At 43.4% G+C, this 19,505-nt stretch overlaps 1 protein-coding gene across 1 annotated transcript; it reads left to right on the top strand.

The window, feature by feature from the left end:
- Positions 1 to 2,191: 2,191 nt before the first annotated feature.
- On the top strand, positions 2,192 to 14,070 carry LOC130113846 (aldo-keto reductase family 1 member D1-like). Its single transcript, XM_056281517.1, has 9 exons — positions 2,192 to 2,328; positions 3,281 to 3,448; positions 8,390 to 8,506; positions 8,669 to 8,746; positions 9,429 to 9,551; positions 11,627 to 11,736; positions 12,057 to 12,222; positions 12,915 to 12,997; positions 13,220 to 14,070. Exons 1-9 carry the CDS (start codon positions 2,236 to 2,238, stop codon positions 13,260 to 13,262), a joined length of 981 nt encoding a protein of 326 aa, XP_056137492.1. The 5' UTR covers positions 2,192 to 2,235; the 3' UTR covers positions 13,263 to 14,070.
- The last annotated feature ends 5,435 nt before the right edge of the window (positions 14,071 to 19,505 follow it).

Genomic DNA, 19,505 nt, shown 5'->3' with positions numbered 1-19,505 from the left:
TTTGGTAACCTGACTCTGGCCAGTAAAAAACAGCTTGATGGACTCATCATGTGGGCTAGTAAGATCTCAGGGAGAAGTCAAGCCCAGCTTACTGACCTTTATAATAGGAAGGTGTTCAGAAAGGCTACCTCCCTTCTGGAGTGCCAAGGTCACCCCCTTCAGACAGAGTTTGAGCTGTTACCCTCAGGCCGTCGGTTGAGGATGCCCTGTATTAGGACTAAGAGACACAAGGTTTCCTTTGTCCCCACTGCCATTCAACTGTTAAATGGTAGATAGTATTCATCTGTTGTCTGCAGATCACTTGTTTCCTTGGTCTGTATATTTGAACTCCTTTGGTTCTCCTTGCCCAGCATGTCCTGCTGTCAGTTCTGCCTTGGTGCTTGTATGTTTTGTCCTTGTGTGAGAGTTTTTATTATACTGGCTGCAAACTAATTTTCCTGTAAGGGACAATAAAAACACTTTGACTACTGCAGCGGTGAGTTCTGGTTGTGTGCTTGTCGCAGCTGTACCATAACAATAGGTTTTAATCATTGTGGACTGTGAACTGTTTTTTTTAAACTTATGTTTATTGGATTTTGCATTTTACAAGTCACAGAATCAACATATGAAATAAATCCAGTATTTTTCCCATCCCTCCTCTGCCCCCTAAATTGTCTCCAACCCCCCCCCCCCCAACATCCTCTGAAATGACATCAAGTACAAATAAATATACAACAGGTATACAATGACCTTATTCACATAAACACAGACAAGGGAGAAAAGACAAGAAAATTAATAATGAAAAAAAATAACACTCATTTTTATCTTTTTAAATTAATTCTTAGTTAGACTGCTGCAGTTCTGCTCCAACCAAGAAATGATGAGGTTATGAACTCTCCCAGTCTGTTATTTGGGTTAGGTTATCATAATAGGTAAGAAAAGGCCTCCGGACTCTTTCAAATTTATCTGCATTTCCCTTCAATGTAAAGTAGATTTTTTTCGAGCTTCAGGTGAAACATAATCTCTTTAAGCCATCTGGTCTGGGATGGTGGCACCGCTCTCTTCCAGTTGAGCAGGATGAGACGGCAAGCTAACGGAGTAGTAAAGACAACCACATTGCACATTTCATTCGACCACACGGCATCCTCTGGCCTCAGTCCAAACAGGGCAATAATGGACTGAGGTACAACTGTCATATTATACATGTCACTAAGGGATTCAAACACCTTTTCTCAGAAAGTCTGAAGGCTTGAACATGACCAAAACATGTGCAACCAGTCTGCAGTGGTAGTCTAACATCGATCACAGGTGGGATCAATGTTAGGGTACATCCTTGCCAGTTTTTCCTTAGTGAGATGAAGAAGGTGAACTATCTTGAACTGTATTAGACCGTGTCTAGCACAAGGAGATGGGGAGTGTACTAGGTCGAGAATTGAAGTCCACTAGTCCTCCACAAAAGACAGGCCTAGGTCCTGTTCCCAAATTGTCCTTAGGTTGTTTAGAGATTGTGGGTTAATAGTGTTAATTACATCCAGGAGATGGCCCTAGTATTAAATCCTAAAAGAGCATCTAAGGGAGTGCTTGGAGGTTGCTCTGGGAAAGGGTGATAGCCTTTTTGTACAAAGTGCCTAACCTGAAGGTATCGAAAAAAATGGAAGTGTGGCAGGGCGTCCTTTCCTGACAATTGTTCAAATGATGCAAACACTCCGTTTATATATAAACCTTTAACAACTTCCCATGCCAGGCCCAAAAAGCCAGGTCTGACATAGAGGGGTGGGGGGATGGGGGTGAAAAGATGATTTGCAAAAATAGCAGCCTGGAGTGAAGCGTTTTGCAGCCCAAAATGTTTGCGAAACTGTACCCAGATCATTATGCACGGGTAACGACAGGGTTTTCAAAAGAGGTGAAGGGGCCGAGACTAACGATGGGAGATTTGATTGAAGAGATTCAAATTTTACCCAAACTGGAGCTTCTGCACCAACCCTGACCCACATTATAATGTTTAGTGTGCTCACATTATAAAGTCACACTATTTGTTGTTGTCCGGTGTTGTATTTTTGTTGTGTGTGTGTGTTTTTATATACATATGCACCTATGTGTCTGGGCAGGACTACATTGTCAAAAACGTTTCAGAAAAAACCAGAAGCCACGCTCCCGAGGTCAAAGGTTTTTTGTTTTTTTGTTAATACATCACCTATTAGACAGACTCAGCTCAAATACCAAACTCCTGCCGTTGTCCCAGTTAATCTCAGGGACATGAGCCTGGCAGCAGGGACTCCCAAGATCCGGCTGAGGGACGGGAATCAAATCCCTCTACTTGGACTAGGCACGTATGGAGATCCCAGAACGGTAAGATGTTTGGTGGAAGCTGTGCTGGATTTCTACCTCTGATCCCTCGGGGTCGCTCATCGCGGCTCTCGGTTAGGAAGCCTGCAGAGATCTCCTGACCCCGTGGGTCGACTAACTAATCATTAGCCAACATTTGCCTTGTTTGAGAGCAGTGACAGTATACACACCGTGGTGTGTCACCAGTTTGTGAGACTACATTAATTATTTAGTATTGGTACAGCAGTAAAATTCAAGAGTATAATAAGCAGCTTGGATTGTGAATGAATGAATACCAGCATCATATATTAGTATTAAAAAAGAATATTAGCATGGAATGGTGGTATTATTCTGTGCTGTTCTTTTCTAAAATTATATTGATAGTATAGCACGTTTTTAACATTGTATCAATTGAACAACACATTAGAATAGTATTTTACAACAAAATTTACAAATATTTATTTGTATAATTACCTTTTGGTACAGCGGCACAGTGGTGCAGGGGTTAGCACGGTCGCCTCACAGCAAGAAGGTTCTGGGTTCGAGCCCCGGGGTAGTCCAACCTTGGGGGTCGTCCTCTGAGTGGAGTTTGCATGTTCTCCCCGTGTTTGCGTGGGTTTCCTGCGGGGGCTCCGGTTTCCTCCCACAGTCCAAGGACATGTAGGTCAGGTGAATCGGCCGTACTAAATTGCCCCTAGGGGTGAATGTCTGTGTGTGGGCCCTGCGTGATGGACTGGCAGCCTGTCCAAGGTGTCTCCCTGCCTGCCACCCAATGACTGCTGGGATAGGCTCCAGCATCCCCGCGAACCTGAGAGTGGGATAAGGGATTCGGATAATGGATGGATTTGTATAATTTATTAGCATATTTTGTTTCTCTACTATATAATAATCTCCTTTTGGAAAAATAGTGAATCTGTTCTTTCTTCATCCAAACTACACTCAATACATTGGATATTCTAATGTGATTCTTTCATAGACCCCCAAAGGCACCACGAAGGAGTGTGTGAAGCTAGCCATAGATGTGGGCTACCGGCACATCGACGGGGCTCTGGTGTATTTTAATGAACATGAGGTGGGTCAAGCCATTCGAGAGAAGATTGCCGATGGGACGGTCAAAAGGAAGGACATTTTCTATTGTGGAAAGGTACCGTTCTGTAGCCTACTTTATCTAGAGTCAAAGCCTTCGATGTATTTCCGATGGCCTTGGATGGTCTAGTCAGGAATTGTGATGAACTATTTCCAGTAGACAAGTAACTGCAACTACATCTTTTCTGAGTCTACTTCTACTCCTTAAACGATAAGTGTAAGACAGTTTGTTGACCTGTCGAATGTATTTCCGGGAATCAGGAATACTTATTTGTTGTTTCGGGAAAAATTTCGGGAAAATTGTCACTGGGGGAAAAACACATATCCAAATACAATAAGAACACATATAATAATAATAACAACAACAATAATAATAACAATAATAATAGTAATAATAGTAATAATAATAATGATACTTTTCTTTATATAGCACCTTTCTAAAACAATGTCACAAAGTGCTTCACAAAAAAACCCAAAACAAAACAGATAAAACCAGACAAGGCAGGAATAAGAGTAAGATCAAATAAGAGTAAAAATAAAAACAGCAAAAATAAAAACAATTATCAAACATTTGTAAAAGATTTCATAAAAAGAAAAGTTTTAAGATGAGATTTAAAAGAAGCTAAAGACTTAGTTCGTCTTAGCTCAGCAGGAAGAGCGTTCCATAGTGTGGGGGCTCTAACAGCAAAGCTCGATCACCCTTTGTAACCAACCGAGACCTGGGAATAACCAGCAGGGCTCCATCTGTTGTAAGTCACTTTGGATAAAGGCGTCGGCTAAATGACTGTAATGTAATGTAATGTAGTCTGCAGACCTTAATGGTCGAGGGGGGACATACCAAGTCAATACAAATGTATAAAGGAGCAATACCATTTAAAGCCTTAAAAGTGAGTGGTAAATTTTTAAAATCAATTCGAAATATAGTAACAGGGAGCCAGTGTAGGGAGGCAAGCACAGGAGTGATATGGTCATGCCTCCTTGTCCCGGTAATTAGCCGAGCAGTGGCATTTTGTACCAACTGCAGACGGTGGAGTGAGCCCTCGCTGATACCAGAATAAAGTGCATTACAGGAGTCGAGAAAAGATAAAAGCACGTACAACTTTTGGCAAATCGGCAATAGATAAAAATTAGCTAATTTTGGAGATTAGCTTGAGTTGGAAAAAGCATGACTGAACAACATGTTTAATTTGATTGTCAAAACTGAGGTTAGCATCAAATATTACCCCAAGATTCTTAGAAGCCTGTTTAAGACTACCTGACAGACCACCAAAATTAGTAGCAAACGGACTGATGGAATTTTCGGGACTGAACAGAATGACCTCAGACTTATCATCATTAAATTTAAGAAAATTTTGGACATCCAGGATTTAATGTCGGCGAGGCAAGCTGTGAGATTTAATAGGGCGCTAGGATCAGTGGGTTTTAGTGGCATGTATAACTGAGTGTCGTCAGCATAAAAATGGTACAGCATGCCAAGGGGCAGCATGTATATAGAGAAGAGAAGGGGGTCAAGAACTGAGCCTTGAGGGACACCACAACTCAACTGAGCCATTGAGGATGTAGAGTTACTCAGAACAACAGAAAAAGTTCTGTTGATGAGGTAAGAGTGTAGTAAGTTAAGAGCTGAGCCCTTGATGCCAACCCAAGTCTCTAAGCGATGTATTAGGATGTTGTGATCAACCGTGTCAAAGGCAGTACTTAAGTCCAAAAGAACTAAAATTGAGCAGTCACCTCTGTCTGCATTCAGCAGTAGATCATTAGTGACCTTAACTAGTGCTGTCTCAGTATTATGAAGTGCTCTAAAACCAGACTGGAAACGATTAAAAACGGTATTTGTGTTCATAAAAGAAATCAACTGAGAAGAAATTACTGTCTCCAGAACCTTAGAAAAAAAAGACAATTTGGAGATTGGCCTGTAGTTACTTAGGGACAGGGGGTCTAAATTAGGTTTCTTCAGCAATGGGTGAATGGTGAATGAAGGCATGCTTAAAACTGTCTGGAAAAGAACCGGAGGCCAGAGAACTATTAAGAATTTGAAGAATAATGGGGCTGATAGTGGAAAATACCTCCTTGAGTAGCCTAGTGGGAATGATGTCTAGGATGCAGGAGGAGCAGCTCATATTAGACACTGTAGTCTCCAACAATGAAATTGTACTTGGTTGAAATTGGGTGAAAGAGGCAGAATTAACATGGGGAATGGAACGAAAACAGCCTGGCTGGATTTGGGACCTAATATTCTCCACCTTGTTTACAAAATGAGTGAAACATTTTTCGGACAACTCAACATCAGGTTCAAAAAGAGAAGTGGAGGGACCATTAATGACATAATCAATTATCCTGAAGAGAACTTTAGGATTGTGGTTATTTCTCAATATTAGTTCAGACAAGTATGCTGATCTCGCATCCTTAACTGCCTTCTGGTAAATTAACATTTGGCTTTTAAGGGTGTTATGTGTTAATTCGGAGTTGTTGGCCTTCCATTGTCATTCTGTATTTCTACAAAGTCTTCTAAGGGCACGGGTGTGAGCATTTAGCCAAACCAGGGGAGATCGTGTTTTAGGATAGTGACTAGGAGTAGCAAGCTGTAGTGGGACTTTGAAAATGATAGTTTTATGGTCAGATACAGGCATATCCACCAAATAGACATTTCATGTCCCTGGTCCTGGTTGTCAGCAGGTTCTGGAACATCAGCTTGGGAAGCAACAATCATATATCCAAAGTAAGAACACATACACTACCGTTCAAAAGTTTGGGATCACATTGAAATGTCCATATTTTTGAAGGAAAAGCACTGTACTGTTCAATGAAGATAACTTTAAACTAGTCTTAACTTTAAAGAAATACACTCTATACATTGCTAATGTGGTAAATGACTATTCTAGCTGCAAATGTCTGGTTTTTGGTGCAATATCTACATAGGTGTATAGAGGCCCATTTCAAGCAACTATCACTCCAGTGTTCTAATGGTACAATGTGTTTGCTCATTGGCTCAGAAGGCTAATTGATGATTAGAAAACCCTTGTGCAATCATGTTCACACATCTGAAAACAGTTTAGCTCGTTACAGAAGCTACAAAACTGACCTTCCTTTGAGCAGATTGAGTTTCTGGAGTATCACATTTGTGGGGTCAATTAAACGCTCAAAATGGCCAGAAAAAGAGAACTTTCATCTGAAACTCGACAGTCTATTCTTGTTCTTAGAAATGAAGGCTATTCCATGCGAGAAATTGCTAAGAAATTGAAGATTTCCTACACCGGTGTGTACTACTCCCTTCAGAGGACAGCACAAACAGGCTCTAACCAGAGTAGAAAAAGAAGTGGGAGGCCGCGTTGCACAACTGAGCAAGAAGATAAGTACATTAGAGTCTCTAGTTTGAGAAACAGACGCCTCACAGGTCCCCAACTGGCATCTTCATTAAATAGTACCCGCAAAACACCAGTGTCAACATCTACAGTGAAGAGGCGGCTGCGGGATTCTGGGCTTCAGGGCAGAGTGGCAAAGAAAAAGCCATATCTGAGACTGACCAATAAAAGAAAAAGATTAAGATGGGCAAAAGAACACAGACATTGGACAGAGGAAGACTGGAAAAAAGTGTTGTGGACGGATGAATCCAAGTTTGAGGTGTTTGGATCACAAAGAAGAACGTTTGTGAGACGCAGAACAAATGAAAAGATGCTGGAAGAATGCCTGACGCCATCTGTTAAGCATGGTGGAGGTAATGTGATGGTCTGGGGTTGCTTTGGTGCTGGTAAGGTGGGAGATTTGTACAGGGTAAAAGGGATTCTGAATAAGGAAGGCTATCACTCCATTTTGCAACGCCATGCCATACCCAGTGGACAGCGCTTGATTGGAGCCAATTTCATCCTACAACAGGACAATGACCCTAAACACACCTCCAAATTGTGCAAGAACTATTTAGAGCAGAAGCAGGCAGCTGGTATTCTATCGGTAATGGAGTGGCCAGCGCAGTCACCAGATCTGAACCCCCTTGAGCTGTTGTGGGAGCAGCTTGACCGTATGGTACGCAAGAAGTGCCCATCCAACCAATCCAACTTGTGGGAGCTGCTTCTGGAAGCGTGGGGTGCAATTTCTCCAGATTACCTCAACAAATTAACAGCTAGAATGCCAAAGGTCTGCAATGCTGTAATTGCTGCAAATGGAGGATTCTTTGACGAAAGCAAAGTTTGATGTAAAAAAAATCTTATTTCAAATACAAATCATTATTTCTAACCTTGTCAATGTCTTGACTCTATTTTCTATTCATTTCACAACATATGGTGGTGAATAAGTGTGACTTTTCATGGAAAACACAAAATTGTTTGGGTGATCCCAAACTTTTGAACGGTAGTGTATATCCAAACTAACACATGTATCCAAAATAAAATAAAAAATTAAAAAAAATCACTGTCCAAAAGAGCAAGCACCAAGATGACTGTCGGAACTGTCGATCTGCATGCATTAGCAGTTAGCTTAGCCTACCCCGCTTCCGCATCCTGTCAGACCACCCTCAGTGTTTCCTCTTTGGGCGCAGCTCTGGGCTGGGGCTGTGGTCCTTGGGCCCACCGGATGCAGCAGACCAAGCTCCCCCAGCCAATCCAACGCTAGCTCTCCCAGGCAGACCCCCTCGATACACCTCCCCACACGCCACACAATGACACCAAAAACACATTCAAACACAAAAAACAAAGTCAAGTTTGATGTGTTATGTTTATTTGTAATGGTTTTTACACCCGAATGAGCTTTATTCTGGCTTGGTTTCGACAGAAAACATAGCAAAAAAAACCCTAGCTGTTCTTCCCTGTCCCCCACCTTAAAACCTTAACCATCCTCTCCAGTTTCTTCTCTTTGGCACAACTTGACTCATTCCTGATGACGTCATAAGTCTTGGTCACAATACGACTTTTTAAATAACTCTGAAAATAAGACAAAAGGCATTCTTAAAGTCAACGGTGTTCATTTTAAAATTCTTCTTTAACCTTTACAATGAATCTTCTGTCAGCTGTGGAACACCTTCCATCCACCAGAGCTGGTGAGGCCGGCACTGGAGCGGACCCTGGAAGCCCTGAAACTGGACTACGTCGATCTGTACATCATTGAGCTTCCTATGGCCTTCAAGGTCTGTATGACTGTAGGGTTCATGACACATTAGTAGATTAGCCTAATGACATCAGGAAGTCTTGCACATTAACATACATGGAAAGAAGGCATGTTAAGAGAGACATTGGGCTAACGGTTAGCTTGACATTTCTGCAATAATTTGACTTGTGCTAATTTACAGCCTGGAATGGAGTTCTATCCTAAATATGAGAATGGAAAATACATCTATCACCATACAGACCTCCTTGCAACATGGGAAGTGAGTGTTTCCGGATTTATACGTTGGCTTGTTGTCTGATCTGATCTTCAATGTGAATGCTAACTCTGGAGTCTGGAACAGGAAGGCAGATCTAACTAAAATTTTTTTTATTTTAACACAACTAAATGATTTGATGATCCATTTATTCTGCTTATCTGAGCTAACGTTCATGTGCAGGTATTGATTGAATCCTAAATTTAAGAATGCGGAAAATGGGGGCGTCCGGGTGGCGTGCACTATTCCGTTGCCTACCCCGTGTTACCTCCGGCTTGGTCGGGCGTCCCTACAGACACAATTGGACGTGTCTGCGGGTGGGAAGCCGGATGTGGGTATGTGTCCTGGTCGCTGAAGTAGTGCCTGCTCTGGTTGGTCGGTCGGGGTGCCTGTTCGGGGGGGAGGGGAACTGGGGGGAATAGTGTGACCCTCTCATGCGCTATAGCCCCCTGGTGAAACTCCTCACTGTCAGGTGAAATGAAGTGGCTTGCGACTCCACATGTATGCAGGAGGCATGTGGTAGTCTGCAGCCCTCCCCGGATCAGCAGAGGGGGTGGAGCAGCGACCGGGATGGCTTGGGAGAGTGGGGTAATTGGCCAAGTACAATTGGGGAGAAAAAGTGGGGGGGGGGGGGGGCAAAACTTGAACTGTTTCTTGAATCCTGCTGTGTCTTGGTGGGGTCGTACAGGCTTTAGAGGACTGTAAGGACGCGGGGTTGGTCAAGTCTCTGGGAGTTTCCAACTTCAACCGCAGACAACTGGAACTGCTGCTGACTAAACCAGGCCTCCGACACCGGCCAGTCTCCAACCAGGTGGGCTGCTCCTCGTTCTAGCATGGGAAGATTTAATCTAACATACACTAAAAGATGTTCTGAAGATACTGAGAATATCTTTATGAATAACTGTACATGTGATAAAATGGATAATAAGACACTCATAAGGTCTTACAACACACTTGTACACACTAGTGGATGAAAACAATCATATTAATACGTCTTTAAATGTTGTTTCTAGTGTCTTCTCCCTTGTTTTTTTTCTATCTAAAGTGAACCTCCTCCTAACAGCACTGACCAGACTAGACTGAACCATTCAGGACTTTGTGACTAAACTTAACCTTCAGCCTCACAAAAAACAGCTCCAATCCTAAATCCTGATTTAAAGCAGCCCTGGGTAACTTTCTGGAGTCCGGTCACTTCTGTTGTCCTGTGTCCACACACAACCAAGAGGCTTTTTTTTGTTGTTGTCTTGTAGCAACGGGTTATATTTGTTTACAAGTCGTCACTCAAAAGACTATGCTGAAGCAGAGAAACGGTCACGATGAGTTAAAGTAAAAAAGATAACCCTCTGTGTGGGCCGTGAAGCATCCCATACATCTCCAGGAAGGTTTGAAGAAACAAGACTTCTTGGAAACTGGTCCGAACGGGGATCGTGTTGTTGAATCTACTTATCCGTGCACGTTACACTACCCCCCCCCCCGTCCTACAGGAAGCGCGTCCCCGCTTCAGCATACCAGCTCCCTCACGCCTCTGGGTGCACACACTTCTGATAACCTCACAGTCTCACCCTCCCACTTCCCCGGAGACCCAGGTTCGCGTCCCAGCCGCGGTGATTCCTGGGCTACCCCCCGAATTCGCTATCATGGTGTCAGAAGTGGGATGGTGAGAGCGTGAGGCCATCGGAAGTGCGTGCGCCCAGAGGCGTGAGGGAGCTGATATGCTGAAGTGCGGGGACGCACTTCCCGAGGGGGGGGTGTAGTGTAACGACCATGAATGAGTTGACTCGCTAGCCTTTGGCTAACGGGTCGGACCCTTTAGTCAACTGGTTAACAGAGTCGCCCGTGGTGTGGGAGACCCGGGTTCGCGTCCCGGCTGTGGCGGTTCCCGGGCTGCCCCCGAATTTGCTTCAATATATTAAAGCAAAAAAAGTTACTCGGTGCCACTCAGATTTTATTTTTAGATGTTTTTGTTCTTTCTTGTAAGGCTATCGTTCACAATCATGTAAAATTTATAAGACAGCTATTCATATTTTAAGCTAGCTGCTGATATTAACGAAGGTGTCGTACGGGCTTATAAGTGTCTTATTACTCACTATTTACAGCTAGCCATTTGAAAGTGAGCCCCCTTCATCTCCGGTATACAACACTTTCCATAGGAGGGTTTATGAAGAGTTTCCCGGTCAAAGGAAGAAGAACAGCACAGCAAGATGTGCACCAGGCATCCGTGTGGCATGGCGGTCTATTGCGTTGCCTACCAACACGGGCATCGCCGGTTTGAATCCCCGTGTTTCCTCCGGCTTGGTCAGGCATCCCTACAGACACAATTGGCCGTGTCTGCGGATGGGAAGCCGGATGTGGGTATGTGTCCTGGTCACCGCATTAGCGCCTCCTCTGGTCGGTTGGGGCGCCTGTTCAGGGGGGAGGGGGAACTGGGGGGAATAGCGTGATCCTCCCACGCGCTACGTCCCCCTGGTGAAACTCCTCACTGTCAGGTGAAAAGAAGCGGCTGGCGGCTCAGAGGATGCATGTGGTAGTCTGCAGCCCCCTCCGGATCGGCAGAGGGGGAGGAGCAGCGACCGGGACGGCTCAGAAGAGTGGGGTAATTGGCCAAGGGCAACTAGAGAAAAAAAAGGGAGGGGGGGATATGCACCAATAGCAGACAAGCTAAAAGAAAGAAGACAAGATTTAACACAACAAGGGCAATCAGACGCCTAAAATAAATCAGAGTTGGATAAGAGTTAAACAAGAACTTCATGTCAAAGACAATTCTGAGGGAAAAAAACACATCCCTTTTAATTGTTCTAGCGACGTAGGGTCATGTGACCAGGACACCACAGTTTCCCTCTGGTGACTTGGGTTCCTTCTGAATTTTGTGTTTTGGTTTCTCTCCAGGTTGAATGTCATCCGTACTTCACACAGCCCAAACTGCTGGATTACTGTCGTCAGAATGACATCGTGATCGTGGCCTACTGCCCCATCGGCAGCTCCAGAGATCCATCCTGGTACTGGTCCATTATGAAGGCCGCCGCTATAACTCTCTTAAAGGATCATTCTGTTCCATACAGCCTGGGTCTTGTTTTCTAGTTCCTTCCATCAAACATATCAGTCATGATTTCATTTTGATTTCTAGAAAGGAAAGAAGGACCTGGTAGATAAAACAGGTTCTGGTCGTGGAAGGGCTCCCGGGTTCTTTTGCTGCCACTGTGTAGAGGTTGACATTGACAACATCTCACGCAAAACAAACAAACAGGTTTTGAAGACACGCAAACCTTGTCCGGAGGTCTCCGCGCATTGTTGATGTTTTCTGGTTTTTGCCTGCCAGGGTGACTTTAAAAAGTCCTCCTCTGCTGGAAGATGAGCTGCTCGTGTCCATCGGGAAAAAGCACAACAAGAGCAGCGCCCAGGTGGCGCTGCGCTTCAACGTGCAGCGAGGCGTGGTGGTCATTCCCAAGAGCTTCAGCCCCGAGAGAATCAAACACAACAGCCAGGTATTTTACAACTGAGATCCGCTCCTTTTCTCTATTCATACATGTCCTCCATGTGTGTGTGATGGAGTCAGGCTCCACAACACCACCAGTCATCTTCACCATGGGTGGAGACTCTCTCCAGTCTCCGCATACCGCTGTTGAGATGTTTGACTCGGTAGGACGAACACTGGTGCAGCAGCAAACACGTTCCTACTGAAACAGGAAAAAGACTGAATCGTGATGCTGGTGTTTCCATGACAACCAGTATGACTGTACAACAGTGTTTCCATACAGTGTGATGTAGTTTGTAATACATCAGACCGTGTGTGTTAATGTTGTGGCACACCAGCCACAATGGCTGCTACACCTGGTTTGTAGTCCTGCTACACCTGGTTTGTAGTCCCAGAAAATCAGAGTCAACAGGTCTGTGATAGAATTCTGCCTTTTGTGACCTGAAGTAATATTAAATATAGAACACCAATCAATCAATCAATCAATCAATCAATCAATCAATCAAACTATATATCTACGGAGCACATTTCTCACATTAAAATGTATTGCAATGCACTTTATATGAAGGGAAATTGTACAAATAAATCAAGGGTAATGATAAAAGGAGAAACAAAACTGGAAAACTAAATGAATGAATGAAGTTCTTACCCCTGATAATGAATTACTGCAGTAAACGGACATCGTCCTCTACTTTGTTCCAGATATTTGATTTCTCGCTCACTGAGGAGGAAATGAAGGCCATTGAAGCGCTGAACAAAAACGTCCGTTTTGTGGAACTGCCAATGTAGGTTTCAACTGTGAGGAGAAAACAGTGAATTGTACCTGTCCTTTGCCTTATCCATCTACTCATTGCTAAGGGATTACGCCAAGTCACGGTGTTATGGCTTTTATCTGACTGATGTTTGATGCAAAACAGATACCCACTGGGCTAATTGGTTTTCTTCATCTTCCTCATCATAGTCCTCATCACCACCATGATCAACTTTGTCTTCTTTCTTTGATACAGGTGGAGCGACCATCCCGAGTATCCATTCCATGATGAATATTAACCTCATCCTGCTTTGTTTGTGTGGCGTGGATTATTTTGTGACATGGGTAAATTTCACATGAGCCCTGCAAACCATAGCTTCTCTCTGTACGTATATCTTACCGGCATCAAGTACATCCACGGCCAGCACGGAATCCGCATTGTTCCTCTTGGATCCGAGGTTCGACAATCGGTCGGAGCCTCCTTTCCAGCACCCTAGAGTAGACTTTCCCAGGGAGGTTGAGCAGTGTGATGCCCCGATGATTGGAGCACACCCTCCTTATTTGTTCGTAATAACGCCAATTTACCCACACCTACACAGTGTGGTCTGGCTGGTCTGGCACGTCAGGATATATACACCAGGTCAGGTCATGGATTCATAACATTAACTTGTTGTCTGAGTTGGTTTTCAGTGTTAATAGTCACTCCGGAGTACAGAACCGTGAGTGTGACGTCATAGCATAGCCTGTGTATTGATAATGATATTGTACATCTCAAGAGAAAACACTAGAGTGCGCCGCCTCATAATGAATCAGGAACGTTCCGGTCCTGCAGACTGGTTTTTCATGTCGTCATCCTCGTGGAGACGCTTTTGGCCTGAGACCAGCCAAACATTTTATGCAGTAAACTAAGCAATAAATTATCACTGCCTGTCAAAAAGTAAGATAATTAACAATCCTTCCTATATTTTGTAATCAATGCAGTATTCCTCATTTTCTTCCATCATGGCCTAAATGAAAAACATTATTGGAGTGATATTTTGGAATACAGTTAAATTGTTGAATTGTTTTGACTCAAAAGTATGAAAATAAAAATGTTCTTCTCTATTATTCTTTTTTTAATTTGAATTCTGTCTCTAAGCAAAATGGGTTCATTGTTGGCATCCCGCGACCCACTTGTCCCTCCAGCTGCAACCCAGTTGGGGGTCACAACCGATAGTTTCAAAACCATTCATCTAACCTGCAGTAATTTCACTTTTGACCTCATCTACCCCCCCCCCCCCGATCCATTCATCCTTAAGTCCACTGAAAGATATTGCCATGCCAACCTGCTGTCAAAATGTATATAAAAAAAAAACCCTAGATAGGAATTCTGTATGTCTGATTCATGTCATCCAAGTAGGTAAATGTGTGTGTGTGTGGGGGGGTACTCGTGTGCAGTAATGGAGTAGAGGTGTTTCCCTGGAGCTCCGTGTTGTCGCCTGCACTTTATTACTAAACTACTGAACCTGAACATTATTTTCCGCTAGTCTGCCATCTGAGCTGTACTGTAACCTGGGAGATTTGGTTTTACACCATGTACCCTAAGAAAGACGAAAGTCAAAGCCATAAGAAGGCATCCTAAGCGAGCTCGACTGCTGCCAGCAATGAAGCTACAGTAGCTGCCATCACCCATCAGGGAGTTGAGCTAGCCAAAGTTTCTAAGCTTGTGGACTTTGGATTGATTTGAAGTCAGTGGAGGGACTCCTCGACTCAACTGAACCGAGTGTTTGTCCATATCATGGTGCTGGAAGCCATGAGCTATCTGCATTGGAGGACAACTACCGAAGCTCACACTCTGAAGACACCCTTAATGCCATCTTGAAAATAAAGTATGGGTATGAACATATTCCTGGGGAACAGGTTGGAAACTATATTCATAAGATCAAACCAACACATTTTAAGTTAGGTGATAAAGCTGAGAAATTGCTCAATGTGCAAGTTGACAGGGCAATACATAACATTTTCTCTTCTACTGGACAGCCGATAACTGATCCCAAGTTGATCACTGACCGTTTCTTTAACTTTTACAGCCAGTTATATGCCTCTGAGTCTAAAGCCACTGATGTAGATGTTGCTGATTTTCTCAATGCACTGGATACTCTCCAGTTCTTGGTGAAGCTGTGAGGTGGGAAGTGGACTCTAACTTCACGCTGGAAGAAATCTGTTCTTTTCCTAATGGCAAGGCCTTTGGCCCTGATGGGTTTGGAATAGAGTTTTATAAAGCCCATGTAGACATAATTGCCCCTATTTTACTCCGAATGGTAAATTGCTTTGTGAAAGACAGAATTTTTCCTAATATTTTGTATGATGCTCATATCTGTCTTCTCTTTAAAAAAGGCAGGGATGACATGCAACATAATTGGAACTGACCCACCATGCAGTACGGGTTGTGAAGCACTCAACTAAAAGGCAACTAATTGCAGGCTAACACAAAAACACGAGTTTTAAGTTTGGATTTAAAGGACTCAATAGACACTGATTGTCTGATGGCAGCAGGCAGGTTATTCCACAAGAACAGGGCCCTGGAAAAGGATAGGAAAAGGTCCTGCCACCAGCTGACTTCTTTTTAACTTTGGGTACACACAGGAGCCCTGTATTTTGAGAGTGAAGAGCTCGAGATGGAGTGTATGGTTTAAGGAGATCAGACAGGTAAGATGGGGCAAGCCCATTTAGGATTTTACAAGTCAGCAGAAGCACCTTGAAGTCTGATATAACATGGATAGGAAGCCAATGAAGGGAGGTAAGAATTGGTGTAATACGGTCAAATTTCCTAGATTTAGTTAGGATTCTAGCTGCAGTATTCTGAACCATCTGAAGACTTTTAGTACTAGAATGTGGCAGACCTGAAAACAGAACATTACTGTAATCAAGTCTGGATGAAACAAATGCATGTATTAGAGTCTCTGCATCAGCCACGGACAGGAAAGAGCGAATTTTAGCTATGTTACGTAAGTGAGAAAAAGGCAGTCCTGGTGATTTCTTTGTTGTGCTTATCAAAGGAGAGGCTGGGATCAAACGTAGCACCAATAGTTTTGGCTGCCACACTTTGTGAAATCACAGAGTTGTTGATTGTTATCATTACTTGATCAAATTGGTGTCTGTGTCTAGCAGGGCCAATGACCAGCATCTCGGTTTTATCTGAATTTAAAAGCAGAAAGTTAAGTGACATCCAGTTTTTCACACCAGCCAAGCAGGCCTCTAAATTAGTCATTTGAGTATGATCATCAGCCCTTATGGGCACATACAGCTGAGTATCATCAGCAGAGCAATGTAAATTTATTCCATAACTGTGTATAATTTGGCCAAGAGGTGAAATATAAAGAGAGAAAAGTAGAGGGCCAAGTACGGAGCCCTGGGGTACACCATATTTAACGTCAGAGAATTTTGATGTAATATTACTATAGCAGAGATAATGTGTTGTTCCAGATAAATAGGACCTAAGCTGAGAGAGGTAAACCAGAGACACCAAAATTACAATTTAATCTGTCTAACAGTATACAGTGATTAATGGTGTCAAAGGCTGCACTGAAGTTCAGTAGTAGAAACACAGAAGTGGAATCAGAGTCCATAGCTAGTAAAAGCAGTAAAAGTAGTTGGAGCAACCCAATATCACAGCAATATTGGGTTGTTCCAACTACTCTTTGACTCTTCCCCCAGCATTATAACCAGCCCTCATGTTTGGTATGGATATACCAAAAATGGTTATTCTGAGAGTGGAAATCAGTTTTCCCTCCTTGCTTTAAAAATTGGCTGAATGACATGGTTTCCTCTCTATTTCTTGAAGAAATTTTATATACTCTGTCCAATGCCCGACTCAAGATCCTTAAGATCTGGGGTTCCTTTACTGAACTTATTAGGAGGGAGAGGTGTCAACCTGGGAACTAATTGTGTCGGACTGTATTAATAATAATAATAATTGCATTTATATAGCGCTTTTCTAGACATCCAAAGCGCTTCACATTGAAGTGGGTAACTCACCTCAACCACCACCAATGTGTAGCACCCACCTGGGTGATGCATGACACGACAGCCATTTTGCACCAGAATGCTCACCACACATCAGATTGAGGTGGAGAGGGAGGAATCATTGAGCCAGTTACAGGGGGGGATGATCAGGTGGCCAGATGGAAAGAGCCAGGTTGGGAATTTTTCCAGAACAAAGGGGAACACCTGGTGTGGTACTGTGCTGCATTGTGCTTTGATCTGCTAAGATCTCAGTTTTCTAGCCTTCATCTTGGGCATTCCTCAGCCTCATTTGGTCTTGGTTCTATGGACTCTATTTCTGACCCTCAATCCACTTGTGGACATTTAAATCATTGTACAGATTGACATACATATGCACACTTTTTCTGTGAGCTGGCAGTTTGTTTTGTTCTACTCTGTCGTGTGTATTTGTTCCTTTTTTATTGTAATAAAGGGAAATTTTCATAAATATAATTTAAGAAAGGCAAATGCATGCAGCTGGACTATTATCATGGGTTTGAAAATGTTTCACCGCTCATCGGCCACACATTTGGCGCCTTATGAGCGGATGTCCTCAACTACGTCCTCTTTCAACAAGAGGAGCGTTTCCTCTACAGAAATAAAAGTGGCATCTGAGGTGTTACAATAAAAATTAAACGTGGTAAAACTGAAAAAAAAAACTTTACCGTAGTAAGAAAGGAGCTGCACACTGATAAAAAAAAAAACAACAAAAAAACTTGTACATTAACAATTGGAGGAAGTCTCCTTCATGAAAAGGTACTTTTTAGGAAGGGAATGAAAAGTTGAAGAACATGGCCATGGTGGGCAGAGACCGGTCAGATTCTTCTTCATGGCTATACAGTAAAGAAACAGCAGGGGAGATTTTATTCATTTGTCTGTTTCTTCTCACTCTTTTTAATTTGTTTTGTGAACCAAGGACATTGTACTGTTTGATAATATTGTGAAGAAACTCCCAAATAACTGCTTTAGAGGAAAGTAATTTGTACACAATTAAACATTCCAGAGACCAGTGAGCTTGAAAAGCCTTTGGAAGTTGGATTTTTTTTTTCAGGCCCCTTTTTACCCCTACAAACCTTTTTGTCTTGTCCATTAAATGTTGTTTTCAGTTCACCCTCAGAGATCTAAAAAAGAGGAAGAGTCATTTTGGTTATGTTCCATGTTGTGTCTTTACATCTCATGATTCATTATGATCCTGTTCTTAAAGGTGCAGTTAGTAAAATCTTTTCTCTACTGACCCCATCAGTGACAGGCCTGCAAGTCTAGTTGTGTCGGAAAGCCGTCTCCTCCATATTGGAAATCTGAAACACAAAGGGAGTTGAATGTGTGAGGACTTGTAGTTTTGTTGAGGGACACTGGATTTCTAAATAGCGGGATTCTATTTCAAACTCCTCAAAAATGGGAAAAACACAGGCGTAGTCGAAAAATATGATGATGGTGTGACCAGGGGTGTAGCAAAAAAAAATAAATTCTGGGCCCTATACATAAGCAGTCTCTGTGGGCCCCTTTTTTTGTTTCTCATGCGTCACTTTTTTTGACCCATTATGCCAGCCTCCCAAGGTGCCAGCCTCCACCAAATGACGGAAGCTAAGCAGGTATGGGCTTGGCTAGTACTTGGGTGGGAGACCTCCTGGAAAACTGAGTTGCTGCCGGAAGTGGTGTTGGTCGGCCAGTCTTCCCTCTGGTCCTAATAAAAACAACAAATATCAAATCCCAATGCCCCAGTGCAGTGATGGGGACGCTGTGCTGTAGGAGATGCCGTCCTTCAGATGAGACGTTAAACTGAGGTCCTGACTCACTGCGGCCATTAAAGATCTCATGGCACTTATCGCAAAGAGTAGGGGGTTCCCCGGTGTCCTGGCAAAATTCCCAACCTGGCTCTCTCCATCTGGCCACCTAATCATCTGCCCATGTAATTGTGTCAACGAGTCCTCCCTCTCCACCTCAAGCTGATGTGTGAGCATTCTGGTGCAAAATGGCTGCCGTGCCTCACCCAGGTGGTGCTACACATTGGTGGTGGTTGAAGTGGGTTACCCCCTTCACTGCGAAGCTCTTTGGGTGTCTAGATAAAACCTTATATAAATGTCATGATTATTATCCATCCATTATCCATCCATTATCCAAACCACTTATCCTGCTGGATACTGGAGCCTATCCCAGCAGCCATTGGGCGGCAGGTGGGGAGACACCCTTGATAGGCCACCAGGCCATCACAGGGCCCACACACACACCCACCCACCCACCCACCCAAGGGATACTTAAGAGGATCAGCAGCCTTATTCAGATGAATCTGGAAATCACCAATAATAATAATAATCACCACGAGTATTATTAATAAACCAAAACAGGTCCTCTGCGCCTGCGCCCGCTCCGTCACAGTACCCTCTACATGTTTGTTTACTAAAGGTTGTGGGTCCACAACGCAGGTTTTGAACGCCAGGAATCTCAGCATCTGCCAAAGCTATCGGTTTTTATCCCACCTCTTCAATGCATGATGGTCATTTTTCTGCTCCCACTTGAAA

This window comes from Lampris incognitus, chromosome 6 (genome assembly GCF_029633865.1).
Source record: "Lampris incognitus isolate fLamInc1 chromosome 6, fLamInc1.hap2, whole genome shotgun sequence".
NCBI lineage: Eukaryota > Metazoa > Chordata > Actinopteri > Lampriformes > Lampridae > Lampris > Lampris incognitus.
This window is presented reverse-complemented; position numbering and strand designations above follow the sequence as displayed.